This window comes from Leptonotus elevatus, chromosome 20 (genome assembly GCF_054856555.1).
Source record: "Leptonotus elevatus isolate MCC_2025b chromosome 20, RoL_Lele_1.0, whole genome shotgun sequence".
Lineage (NCBI taxonomy): Eukaryota > Metazoa > Chordata > Actinopteri > Syngnathiformes > Syngnathidae > Leptonotus > Leptonotus elevatus.
In genome coordinates, this window is record NC_141258.1 from 14,504,104 (window position 1) to 14,518,390 (window position 14,287).

The window sequence follows — 14,287 nt, forward strand, 5'->3', positions numbered from 1 at the left end:
CTCCGTATATCTCTAGACTCTCACACTGGTTTATTTTTGTTTGCAGATGTATGATTTGGCTCCTCTCATTTTACCTTTGTGCATACTAATGTCAACGAACACCAATAACTGTGGTTTTCACTCTCAAAAATATCCTTTAAAGGACAGTTTTGGGGTTCAGGACAGAGCTGGTAAGGCAGCTTTCAAATATGCTGTTCCCTTTTCATGGAACACCTTACAAAAGGATCTGAACTTGCCAGAACTTATTTCGGTGGGAGAGTTAAAATCTATAGTAAAGGAATGTGAAACTAATGCTGTTGGACAATTTGACTTGTTTCCCACATATAATAATGATAATATTAATTTTGAAATCTTGGACAGTGCCATTTTGAACTTCAACATGTTTTGGACAATTGGGTGCAATTTCCGCTCACTTAGTGATTTTTTTTCATGTGCTTTGTATTTGATATTAATATTAATAAAAAGTCAAAAGCTAAAAATTGGACACTTACCTTACGAGGGTTAAAAATTGACGAATTTGTTGTTGAATTTATTTTATATTGATTTCATGATTAGGATTTTATATATAGTGTAGCTTGTGCTTATTGTGTTAAGACCGTTTTGTTGTAATGACTGTGTGTCGTTGTTGTCCCCGTGATCAGGTCACTCTTGGAAAATAAAATTTTATCTCAATGAGTTTTTTACCTGGTTAAATAAAGGAAATGCAAAAAAAAATCCCTAATAGATACTGTTCCCCTTTTGGATGGCGATGCACTTTTAAGGTTGCATCTGATTGGACAAGTCAGAAAAAAGCGTACAATTGCATTAGAATTCAGGGTTGGCACTGAAACCTTTTAGGTAAGGATGCTCAATATCACATACTTGATTACTCAAGTAATCGATGGAATAATCTAAACTATAATTGATTTTAAAAAGATTACTTTGTGACCGCACTAATTCAATTTCCAGATTTTGTTTGTCTTAAGTATCATGGCTGGTATCGGCAGCCTCCACAAGTATACCTTAAAACCGAAACCTGGTATCGGTACACGCACATCCATACTTTTAGCCAATGTGGCTAAATAATATAACAATCTCCTATCTGCATTTAAGTGTAGTTAGCCACGACATCACTTGTTTATGGTGCAGGTACATGACACAGTCATTGAGGTTGTGGGCATAGCTTGATGGCCAACTGCACATTGTAGTGGTAGAAATAGGCCAAGTTATTATCAATAAGGAAATTGTAATTGAGCTAAAATGCCACAGATGAAATGAAGGAGGTGACTCAGGCTGTCGCTTGGTCAGCTTGTCCTCGTTTGATCCCTGCCCATAAAATCAGCCCAACTGAGTGGGTGAAAAAGTTTTACTCTACATCTCAGCAATTCAGTACTAAATAGAGCTCAGTCTTTGCACTTGTTTTCAACATTAACCTTCCAACAAATTTAACATATCAAAATACACCTAACTGACTTTACAGTGTTTTTAATCTTAAGGAAATGTTATTGAGTATGATTTTTGTTCTTTTTCGTTCAGTTATTGTGATGACAGTATTTTTCGATATATTGTGCAACTGTAGCTATGGTATTTAGGATTATTGTATTTACTTATTGCACTTATTATTGCTTTTATTATTGTCTGTACCATACAGTATTGTATTGTTCAAAATTTCAGAATCAAGCCAAATGGAAGTAAATTGTACTGCAAAACCATTTAATGTCATATAATATGCTAGCAATTAACATATACACCAGTGACATGCAGTGAGCTCTAGGTTTGTGTAGGCAGGCAGTCGCAAATTGAGACGCACAGACCAGTCAAAAATTTGTATGTCGACAGGCGAGTGTACAACGTATCCTAGGGTGACCATATTTCATTTCCCCCAAAAAAGGACACTCAGCCTGACCTCGAAATACTCGATACTCAGATACAAGATGCCATACATTCAAACTATTTTAACATATGCCTCTTCTGGATGGGTAGCGTTATCTTACCGCTTTGCTGTGCACTAAGTGTGTTTTGAAATCACGAATGCACTGTGCGAACGTACGTACGTTCGCATAGGAATAATACAGCGACGTAAAAAAGCTGCGTAGCGATCTGCCTATTTGCTTAAAGGACTTTTCTACTGGGAAAATGACATCGCTACGCGGACAGGACTGGGAAAAGCACAGTAACGGTGTGCCTTCAGGAGGATAATTTTTGCAGCATTTTTGTCCGCAGGCCAGACGAAGTAATGAGTCATTTTTAATTGAGGTATGAAAATCACCTGGAGGTAGGGCTCGAAGGCGAGCGTCTGGTGGCCGGGCCTACACCCATGGGGCCCGGCCGGGCACAGCCCGAAAAGGCAACGTGGGTCCCCCTTCCCATGGGCTCACCACCGGTGGAAGGGGCCAAAGGGGTCAGGTGTGCAGTGAGTTGGGTGGCAGCCAAAGGCGGGGGCCTTGGCGGTCCGATCCTCGGCTACTGAAGCTAGTTCTGGGGACATGGAATGTCACCTCTCTGACAGGGAAGGAGCCCGAGCCCGAGCTGATGTGCGAGGCTGAGAAGTTCCGACTAGATATAGTCAGACTCACCTCCACACACGGCTTGGGTGCTGGTACCAATCCTCTCGAGAGGGGCTGGACCCTCTTCCACTCTGGAGTTGCCCACGGTGAGAGGCGCAGAGCAGGTGTGGGCATACTCATTGCCCCCCGGCTAGGCGCCTGTGCGTTGGGGTTTACCCCGGTGAACGAGAGGGTAGCCTCCCTCCGCCTACGGGTGGGGGGACGGGTCCTGACTGTTGTTTGTGCTTATGCACCGAACAACAGCTCAGAGTACCCACCCTTTCTGGAGTCCTTGGAGGGTGTGCTGGAGAGCGCTCCCCCCGGGGACTCCCTCGTTCTGCTGGGGGACTTCAACGCTCACGTGGGTAATGACAGTGAGACCTGGAGGGGCGTGATTGGGAGGAACGGCCCCCCCCCCCCCCCGATTAAAACCAGAGCGGTGTTTTGTTGTTGAACTTCTGTGCTCGTCACGGACTGACCATAACGAACACCATGTTCAAGCACAAGGGTGTCCATATGTGCACTTGGCACCAGGACACCCTAGGCCGCAGTTCGATGATCGACTTTGTAGTCGTGTCATCGGATTTGCGGCCGTATGTGTTGGACACTCGGGTTAAGAGAGGGGCGGAGCTGTCAACTGATCACCACCTGTTGGTTTGTTGGCTCCGATGGCGGGGTAAGATGCTGGTCCGACCAGGCAGGCCCAAACGTATTGTGAGGGTCTGCTGGGAACGTCTAGCAGAATCCCCTGTCAGAAAGAGTTTCAACGCCCACCTCCGGCAGAGCTTCTCCATTGTCCCGGGGGAGGCGGGGGACATTGAGTCCGAATGGACCATGTTCCGTGCTTCCATTGTTGAAGCGGCCGATCGGAGCTGTGGCCGTAAGGTGGTTGGTGCCTGTCGGGGCGGCAATCCTTGAACCCGCTGGTGGACACCAGCGGTAAGGTATGCCGTCAAGCTGAAGAAGGAGTCCTATTGGGCCTTTTTGGCCTGTGGGACTCCGGAGGCTGCTGACAGGTACCGGCTGGCCAAGCGGAATGCGGCTTCGGTGGTCGCTGAGGCAAAAACTCGGACATGGGAGGAGTTCGGTGAGGCCATGGAGAACGACTTCCGGACGGCTTCGAGGAAATTCTGGTCCACTATTCGGCGTCTCAGGAGAGGAAAGCAGTGCGCCATTAACACTGTGTATAGTGGAGATGGGGTGCTGTTGACCTCGACTTGGGACGTCGTGAATCGGTGGGGAGAATACTTCGAAGACCTCCTCAATTCCACCAACACACCTTCCTTTGAGGAAGCAGGGTCTGGGGACTCTGAGGTGAGCCCCCCTATCTCTGGGGTCGAAGTCACTGAAGTGGTTGGAAAGCTTGTCGGTGGCAGGGCCTCGGGGGTGGATGAGGTTCGCCCGGAGTTCCTAAAGGCTCTGGATGTAGTGGGGCTGTCGTGGTTGACACGTCTCTACAACATCGCGTGGACATCAGGGACAGTGCCTCTGGATTGGCAGACCGGGGTGGTGGTTCCTCTTTTTAAGAAGGGGGACCGGAGGGTGTGTTCCAACTTTAGAGGGATCACGCTCCTCAGCCTCCCAGGTAAGGTCTATTCGGGGGTGCTGCAGAGGAGGATCCGTCGGGAAGTTGAATCTCGGATTCAGGAGGAGCAGTGTGGTTTTCATCCCGGCCGTGGAACAGTGGACCAGCTCTACACCCTCAGCAGGATCTTTGAGGGTGCGTGGGAGTTCGCCCAACCAGTCCACATGTGCTTTGTGGACTTGGAGAAGGCGTTTGACCGTGTCCCTCGGGAAGTCCTGTGGGGGGTGCTTCGGGAGTATGGGGTACTGGGCCCCCTGATACGGGCTATTCGGCTATACGACCGATGTCAGAGTTTGGTCCGCATTGCCGGCAGTAAGTCGAATTTGTTTCCTGTGAGGGTCGGACTCCGCCAAGGTTGCCCTTTGTCACCGATTCTATTCGTAACTTTTATGGACAGAATTTCTAGGCGCAGCCGGAGTGTCGAGGGGGTCCGGTTTGGTGGCCTCAACATTGCATCTCTGCTTTTTGCAGATGATGTGGTGCTGTTGGCTTCTTCAAGCCGTGATCTCCAGCTCTCGCTGGAGCGGTTCGCGGCCGAGTGTGAAGCGGTTGGGATGAGGATCAGCACCTCCAAATCCGAGACCATGGTCCTCAGTCGGAAAAGGGTGGAGTGCCCTCTGCGGGTCGAGGATGAGGTCCTGCTCCAAGTAGAGGAGTTCAAGTATCTTGGGGTCTTGTTCACGAGTGAGGGTAGGTTAGAGCGGGAGATCGACAGACGGATCGGTGCAGCGTCTGCAGTGATGCGGACGCTGTATCGGTCCGTTGTGGTGAAGAAGGAGCTGAGCCGAAAGGCAAAGCTCTTGATTTACCGGTCGATCTACGTTCCTGCCCTCACCTATGGTCACGAGCTGTGGGTCGTGACCGAAAGAACACGATCCCGGATACAAGCGGCCGAAATGAGTTTCTTCCGCAGGGTAGCCGGGCTCTCCCTTAGAGATAGGGTGAGAAGCTCGGTCATTCGGGAGGGACTCAGCGTCGAGCCGCTACTCCTCCACGTTGACAGGAACCATTTGAGGTGGCTCGGGCATCTGGTTCGGATGCCTCCTGGCCGCCTCCCTGGGGAGGTGTTCCGGGCATGTCCTACCGGCAGGAGGCCCCGGGGACGACCCAGGACACGCTGGAGAGACTGCGTCTCACGGCTGGCTTGGGAACGCCTTGGGATCCCTTCGGAGGAGCTGGCTGAAGTGGCTGGGGAGAGGGAAGTCTGGGCTTCCCTGCTAAAGCTGCTGCCCCCGCGACCCGACCCCGGATAAGCGGAATTGAAGACGGAACGGAACGGAAAATCACTATAGGTAGTGTAGGCTTTTTGAAATGAAAGAAATAATTAAAATAAATAGAAAAAGCCAAACAGTTTCAACTTTCATTTCAGCCTGGGGTAGGCAGTGCCTACCTTGCCTATCCTGACCGCACGTCACTGATATACACAAATGTCATTATTTAGAACCATTTTCTTCAACCTTTATTGAGTGAAGGCACCCATTTTCTATTAGGAAAATCTCATGACACACCACCTAACAAAAATAGCTTAATATGCGGAGACCTTTAGAGAACAATCAGATTGTGATTTGCTTGTATTTAGAATCAAATTCTCTTGTAGGTAATAATAGAAAGTGAATATGGTCAAACTGATGGAATCAACCCCTTACTAAATGCCCTTTGAAGTTAATTCAAAGATTTTTTTCTGCGTACTTTTTGCAGTGCATGTTTGAAGATGAGTGCTGAACATGTGGAAAGACTGGGAACTACTGTATGTACTGAAGGCTTTGAGACAAGTTGGTGACCTGATGGGAACTCAAGGCGCCACTGGCACTTCGCCATCAGCTCCGGATGTGGTGCTGTTCTGTGCACACGAGAGCCGTTGGCATAGCTGATTAAAGTTGTTTATCACGTGTTTGGAATCATGTGACCATTCAAGACTGCAACCACTGATCTCTAAGCTGAAACGGCATTGTTGTATGTTTTGCAACTATGCCATAAATGAAGACAACTGATGGCTGCTTCTCGTGAATGTCCTCCAGGAAAGCCTCCGAAATGTACTCATTAGGCGCTGCCGTATTTGGTGTATGAAGCAAACACACTGTGGATAATAGCAGTGTGCGGTTAGCTCCTGTGCCCCTCACACCTGAGCGCTGAAATAATCAAACGTGAGCCCATGCTGGCCGGGTATAATAATTGATAGGGATAGACCGATTATTGGCATTTTTGAAGCATATCAGCATCAGCCAATAAGAGATCAATGAGCAGGGTTTTTCCTGGCTCAAATTGAGGCAGAGGTGGTGTCATCCTTACTATGATGGGTGACTACCAATACCAAGTATCAGTATTGGTGTCAATACCAGTCTTATTTAAGGTATCGGTACTCACGGCGGTGACCAATACCATATTCGTCCGCCCTCCTGGGACATGGACAAGAAATCAGAAATTATATGAATACAAAGTTTCCATTAATTTCATGCAATTTTAAGGAAAATAATATATTGGGATATATAGGTCTTTCTTTAAAATCATCTGTCATTTATGGGTGGGGAATTTTATTTACTAGTGGTATCGTTATTTGGTATCAGTAGCGGTAACTACTCAAGTTGCGTATCGGTCGGGAAAAAAGTGGTATTGAACATCCCTAATCCTGACCATGCGCCATGACGTGCATGTATTCTGTAAATTCAACTGACTCCCTTTCAATTTTTTACAGGCAACATATAATAATTCCATGTTTCAATAATAAAAATAATAGTTTTAATAAGAATATGACTAATGTCATGTTAAAGCTTTCATTCATTATCAGTCACTCAGGCTGGAGGTGGCCGCCTCTAAATTCTGTACACAGGAAAAACCCTGCAAAAGTCAAAGGAAAAGCAAAACACGTTCAGAGGTAATCCTCCTACATTTGAATTGCCATTGGTGTGATGTGAATGCTTGTTTGTCAGGCTTTTAAGACGATGTGTACCGAGGCGATTGTAAATGTATCCCACTGGTAATTTTTCGTACGTTGAGTTCCAAGTTAAGTAGTCAAGCCTTTTTTTAGGGCTTAAAGCAGGTCCCGAGTTAGTTCATTAACTTCTAACGGTTAAAGAAGTAAGCTGCAATGCTAGTTAACAGTTTTGCTTCTCATAGTAAATGGCATACATAAATTAACATTTGATTTTGAACAGGGAGGGGTGAGTTGATGCCAATCTTGCCAGGTATCGATATCGTGCCGGCAACAGGCCTTATTTCTAGTGTTGTTCCTATACCGTTTTTTTGGCCCCCAATACTGATTCCGATACCCAGCTTTGCAGTATCGGCCAATGCCGATACTATACTGATACCTAAGTTTTTTTTTTCTCAACATGAAAAAGCTGTCTTGCCATTGGTTCAGAGCATTCAAGGGCCAATAGGATATCTTAGCTCGGCATGAAGTGAACATGTCACACATCAGTGAATGTTGTGCATGAGCAAGACACAAGATGCTGCATCCAAAGTCCTATATTAACGACATCATTAATGGTATCGGCATGTTACTTCTTAGTACTCACCGATACCGATACCACTGTTTTAATGCAGTATCAGGGCCTCTGCCGATACTAGTATCGGTATCGGAACAACACTACTTATTTCCAGGCATCTGTACTCGCCAATCAGCCGCCCTTGTGGCCATTTCACGATCACAAACAAAAAATTCTAAATCAGAAGAATATATTTTTTTTATTAATTTCATGTGATTTTAAGGGAAAATGCTATAATGGCAAATATACATCCATCCATCCATGTTCCAAACCGCTTATCCTCACTACGGTCAACCAGGTCTCAATTTAAATTGTCTGTCATTGTTTTTGTTTTGTTTTTTTGTTTAGGGGGGGTTATGTATCAAATGTACTAGTGGAATTGGTATTAGTATCTGTGTGAAAATAGTGGCATCGAGCATCCCTAATTTCAACTTTATTCAGCTCAAAGTCTTTGTTTTTCAGAGCCACTGTTTTATTGTGAGAGCTGGCATTTATAGAATCATCTGTCCGCTATTTCATCCATCCAATTCATCCATTTTCTGTAGAGATAGATCGATATGCTTTTTTCAGGGCCGATACTGATTATCGGTATACAGGGAGGCTGATAACCGATATTTGAAGCCGGTATACTCCAGCACTTGACTGCTTAAATGCCCTTAAGCACATATTTATTAAACAGCTTTTGTGATTTGCAACATGTTAAAGGATTTTTCAGATCTTAGAAAATAAACAACTTTGTTTTAAAATTCTTGTGCATTGTGACCCCAGGCTCAGCATTATGTCTTATAAAGTTAAATGAAAACAAATATCGTATTAAACTTTACTATAGTAAATAAGTAAAAAAAAAATGTATATAACTGAAATGTTCAATGTTCATGTTTAACTTATCTTTGTTTTAAGTACTAAAACAAAAGAGTATCCTCAACGCAGCTACTGGCCAGCTGAGAAATGAATATCTGATTAACGCGGCTGTCTTCTCTCCTTTGCTTTTTGTGGGTGTTCCATCTTTTGTGCCCCATATGCCGCTGCAGTCTTCACCATACTAGTTTTCTGTGGTAGAAAGTAGTGAAACAGCAATGAGTGACTTTCACTTGGAGTGTTTGCCACCAGCTTCTGCACCAACAATAATGTGGCTTACACACACAGACACATACCGGAAACGCACATGCACTCGCTCACTGCCTATTTTTATCAATATTACCTAACCAATAGCCCGCACGCTAATTACCAAATGTCCGCTATTCGTTAGCTCGCAGGCTAACCGCTCACCCACACGCTAACTCCCAAATAGCCGCTAAAAACGACTATTAGGTTAGCCCGCAGGCTCAGAGCACTCTTGACCTCAGCCAGAGGTAATGGTTCATCTTGCAGGACAATGGTAGAACGTTCTGTCTTTGTTTGAGGTGTTTGTGAAAGGTGTTGTACTGTTGCTGCCCTACCTAAACCCTTTATGGGTAGATGTATTTAAGAGAGAGAGGTGTCACACGGCCCTGGGGCACAATTCAATTGATTTGCATACTGTTGCACATTTTATGCAGAATTGAAACTAAAAGGGATGAAGCAAAATGAAGAACTAAGAATAGACTAGAAAGGATGTTTGATGGGAACTTTTCCTGTCACATGCACTTTTTTTCTTCTTTGTGAAATTGTGTCACACAGCAAGGCAAGGCAGCTTTATTTATATAGCGCATTTCCAGTGTTGGGAAAGATGCAAACTAGTTAAAAATTCAGTTCACAAATTTTTAAATGAACTAGTTTCCTCATTGTTGCCACACATTTCATTCACACTAGTAGACCGCTCCAATTTTCACCCTACAATCCCATTAGGAAAAACTTGTTGCCTGAAAGCAACTTTTTAAAACTACCCGGAGAAAACCCACGCAAGCACGGGGAGAACATGCAAACTCTACCCAGGAAGGCCGAAGCCCGGACTTGATCTCACGTCCTCTGCACTGGGAGGCGGACGTGCTAACCAGTCATCTACCGTGCCACCCTGAAACCGTGGTTATACAACTAAATCTTAGTTTAATGAGTCACAGGAATGCTAAATCCAAGAAAATTTGAGTTTATAAAGTAAATATTTAAATCTGTAAAGAAAAATACAGACACTATTTTTTTAATTAGCACAATTTCTTTTCTTTTTTCTTTTTCTTAAAAGCAATTTAAAAATTGACAAATATTTCTTGATGTTTTGATTTAGAATATGATCTGCAGTGTTCCTAACGCATGGCAATAAAGACTATTGGACTACTACTTTAATATTTTGACCTTTATAAACACACTTCTATTATTTTGAACACAAATGTAATTGCATCCTGTTATTTATTTAGGTGCTTTGTGGACATGTAAGCAGAAGGGACACTTTCAGTTTGATGTTTGTCGATTTCTATCCCCCCCAATTAATGACAGTATTTGCACAATACTTTCAGGAAAAACGGTCACACTTCCTTTGGCAGGCTTCAGGGAGATTCCAGCCAAAGTAGGTTTATGGAGTGTGGCTTCAAAGCAATAAGTGTTAAATTGTAAAAAGCCAGTTTAAGGCCAATGTGAGTGAGATTCCAGGTACAGAAAGACTTTCACTGCTACTTTTACATTGCCCTGAAGTAAACAAACATTTTGAGAAGTTGAGTTCATATTTCTTTCACATTGTCCCTAAAATGAATCCATAATTCACACAGTTGCGTGTTCCATGTTGTAGTGTAAAAAAACATGTCCAGCAGCAGTTCCTGTTCTCCTGCAGTCTTTACAGGTGTTTGCCTTTACTTAACAACTTCTCAGTGTAACAGGGAACAGATGGGGAATCTGTTGCAATATTTGTTGTCAAGCTACTAAATACAGTGAACATATTGACCTTTTGCACGTGTCGTCACAGCCCTCATGAGAACGCCCCCTACGGGACGCTGGACGGCAAAAGAGCCACTTGCCTGTATTGTAACCATTGAATCTCGTACAGCGTAAAGTCCTTTATCTAATCGATTATCTTATAAAATGGTCATATCTTGCTTTGCGGTCGGTTGTACAGACAGACAAAGGAGTAAACCAAATGTTGCTTTTTATCGCATACCTACTAATGAAGACAAAAGACGTCGATTGATAGCAGCAATCAACAGAAAGGACAAAGTATTCACGGATTTGCAGTGCTAATTTTTTGCGAGGTTAGTAGATAAATGTTGTAATTAGTAGATAAATGTTCATACATTTTACTAGTAAACGTGCACTCTAACAGAGGTGTCGAATTGCGTGTTTCAAATCACATTAAGAAGCCAGATAGTTAGCATCCACGCCAACTGCACGAACACACAGCTTAGTTTTAAAATGTACCTTTTAACTATTAAGTGCATTTGACTGTTTAATAATGGGGGATTTCGTCTTTGTGCTTGGAGTTTTTCCACTCTGAAGCCGGAGTCATATTCATGAAATTACTGCATAGCTTGCCACTACGATAGACATTTGTTCCATGCTAGTAAACATAGTAACATAACATCATCACGGCATTTCAATATAGAACGGACTATGTAAAAATAAGTCAGTTAGCATGATAAACAAGTTTTACCTTTGCGTTACGAGGTATATTGTCCCCCGGCGTGAGCGTAGCATCTCGTCCCAGAGACTCAACTTCGGTTAAAGTAGTAGATTCCATGGCTCTATGGGCAATAATAACTTTTAATTTCTAAAATAGCAGTTGCTAAGTCACTAATTCACTCCGGGTCACGTCTACTTCCATTCAACAATTATTTCCTTCCGCCGTCCGTCATAGGGCAGTCACGTGATCACGTGACGTCGGCACAAAGGGTCAATATGTGAATGTACAGTAACTGTCACATATCCTTTACCGCTGGTTTAATTGAAGTATAAATTTTTCAACTGCCATTTAGAGCACAAATTGTGCATATAAATTTAAGATATTTCTGGAATTATTTGTTTGAAAACTTTGGATCGACATGACATTTCACTTACTGTAGGGAGTACTGTGTGTGTGTATATATATATATATATATATATATATATATATATATATATATATATATATATATATATATATATATATATATATATCTCCACTGGATTTATTGTGGCAGTAGCAGATTAACTGCAACTAGTTTATTGCTCTTTCATCATTCCAGGTGTTGCTTGGTTATACACGACTGTGAAAGCGTCCTATGAGGATGATGATTCCCACGGTGCATGACTCTTTGGGGAAGTTTCGTGATATTTTCTTGAAATGGAATCTAGTTTGCATAATAAAACATTCAAAATAGCAACATTAAAAAAAAAAATCATCACCGTCCTTGCCAATAAACCAAGACGTTTCTGGCGTAATAAATGGGATTTCTATCTTCTATGCTTCTTACAGTCGATGCTGAATTTCAATCATAGAATTGTGAAACAAAAACTGTAGCAGATGAAGGTTTCATCCCTGTTAATAATGAGGTGTGGCTTACGGGGAAATCATTTGAACAAATAGCTGAAGACTTCTACTCCAATATCCTTATTAAACACAATTATATAAACAGGAACAATATAGTACTGGTAGTTCTGTATAAACGGTCCCTATTAATACCCATGACTTACCCACTCTTTGAACATGTTGAAATTTAAAGATTAGTAGATTATAGCACATTACAAATAATGCACTGAGTATCCAGAGGGTGTTTAAAATTTAAATCTATCAATCTAAGGTATGTGAATTAAATTAAAACAATAATTGCCTGTCGATCCAAAGAGTGAAACTGGAAAGACTCGGCTGACAATGTTAATCAGTGTAAAAAACAAACAAACAAAAAAAACAAAAAAAAACATGGAAATTATTTAATACGGCAATATGTTACAGCAAATTAAAGTAACATGTCGATACTGTAATTAGAAGATATGTGAATAAATAACCTTGTGTTTGCTGTTTAGCTTTAATTTGGAAAAGTGAAGGAAAGTTACTATTTTAGTTAGTATTTAGCTGTCAGTATTTTTTTGTCATGTCTATGTATATCATTAGCATAGCAACTTGGGATGGGTGAGTACCGATACTAGGTATCAATATCGGGGTGACAAATTGCCTTATTCTAAGGTATCGGTACTTGCGAAGGTGACCGTTACAGTACCAGTATCGGCTGCCCTCTTGTGGCCGTTTTATGATCATGATCTAGAAATTTGAAGAATAGAAAATTGTAATAAATTTCATGCAAATCAAAGGGAAAATTGGAATATATTGGGCGTTTCATTAAAATTATTTGCCATTGTGTATTTCAGGAAATTTTATGTATCAAAAGTAGTAGTCGTATCAGTACTTGGTTGGTTGAGAGTTGAGTACTCATACTGGTATCGGTCTGAAAAAAGTGGTATGAAAAATTCAAAATTTTTCGACATTCACACCTTTTTTTTTTTTTAAGTAAATAAAATTGTGATTTTGAGTAAATGTTGTGGACCGCTAAAAAAATGGAAGGCAAAAGGCAAATGTCACCCGGTGGTAGTCTAGACACCACCTTTAGTTTGATCCTTGAATCCTGTAATTGTGTGCGTGTGTGGTGGTGTGTGTTGTATTGTCTGGGAAAAAGAAAAGATAACGCGAAAAAAATAAGTTCAATACCCACCAGCGGGAGTGATTACCTATCACCCCATACATGCCTCAGTCGATGGGAGTGGTGATAAATGGAAAGTGAGCGGAGGCCGCCAGCTGTGTTTATCTTAGTTGTATCTGTGGGTGGGCCCTTGTGTTTGTAGGGAACCATGATAACCAGCTCTGATTCATGTTGAGTTTACTATTACCTCCGGATGTTGGCTCCCATTGTTATTGTTCTTCATCCACGTCGAACATATGGATTTCACACAAAATGTTTGAACAATGTGGCATTCGTTTTTTATTGGTCTTGATTCATTTTGGACCTCTCAGAGAGTTGGCTTGAATTTTGGAACGTTCCAAATTATTTTACAAGTGGTATTTTTCTCTTTACATCAACTTTTTAGGAAAGTAAATATCATTTGCCTAATTATTTGGAACACAGTGTAAAAATGGACGTGTTGTTCTTTTTTTGCTGCCCGTTTCTGCAGGTTGCCAATCAGACGCTGCACACAGATCAGCCCGACCTCCCCGTGTGTTTCCAGCTCACTGTCCTGTCATGGCTGCCATGCATTTACCTATGGGCTGTCTCCCCTGTCTACCTTTTCTACCTAAAGAAGAACAACAGAGGTTACATCATGATGTCCGTCATGAACCGATTTAAAACGGTGAGACACCCGAACTGCCCTGCAGGAAGGACTACAAAACTTCATCATGTCCTGCTTACTGGTCTTGTCAACAGGGCATCTCAACAATTGAGTCGGGAGATTGTAGCATACAATTTTCCCTACTGAAAATAAGATTAAGCCATCTGTGGCCTTATTTGTGGAAACATGATCTGGCTTCATGCTCCCAATGCAGCCACCAACTGTCTTTAAAGCATCGGCTGCAAGCAGCCCTGTCAACTATTGTGCATCACTGCAGTGAAAGCCTACTGATATAATAAAGCAGCAGCAACAAACAAAACACAAACAACAGACATATGTGAGCTGCTTGCTGTGGTGGCCCCTAACCGAAAGTCAAATAACAACATCTCGTTTGTTGATTATCATTGTATATTAATCCTGACAATAATTTAGATTATAATCTTTAATTTAATCCACTATACTATATTTTAGATTCTTATCAACACTCTAAATTA

The 14,287-nt window shown here is 42.5% G+C and overlaps 1 protein-coding gene across 3 annotated transcripts in view; it reads left to right on the forward strand.

Annotated features, from left to right (window-relative positions):
• The window catches only part of abcc3 (ATP-binding cassette, sub-family C (CFTR/MRP), member 3), a 49,672-nt gene that overhangs the window by 4,504 nt on the left and 30,881 nt on the right, over positions 1–14,287 (forward strand). For all 3 annotated transcript variants that reach the window (XM_086063894.1, XM_086063895.1, XM_086063896.1), the window contains exon 2: positions 13,638–13,814. In XM_086063894.1, the coding sequence (XP_085920020.1) occupies positions 13,638–13,814 (177 nt within the window). The remainder of the gene's footprint in view (positions 1–13,637; positions 13,815–14,287) is intronic.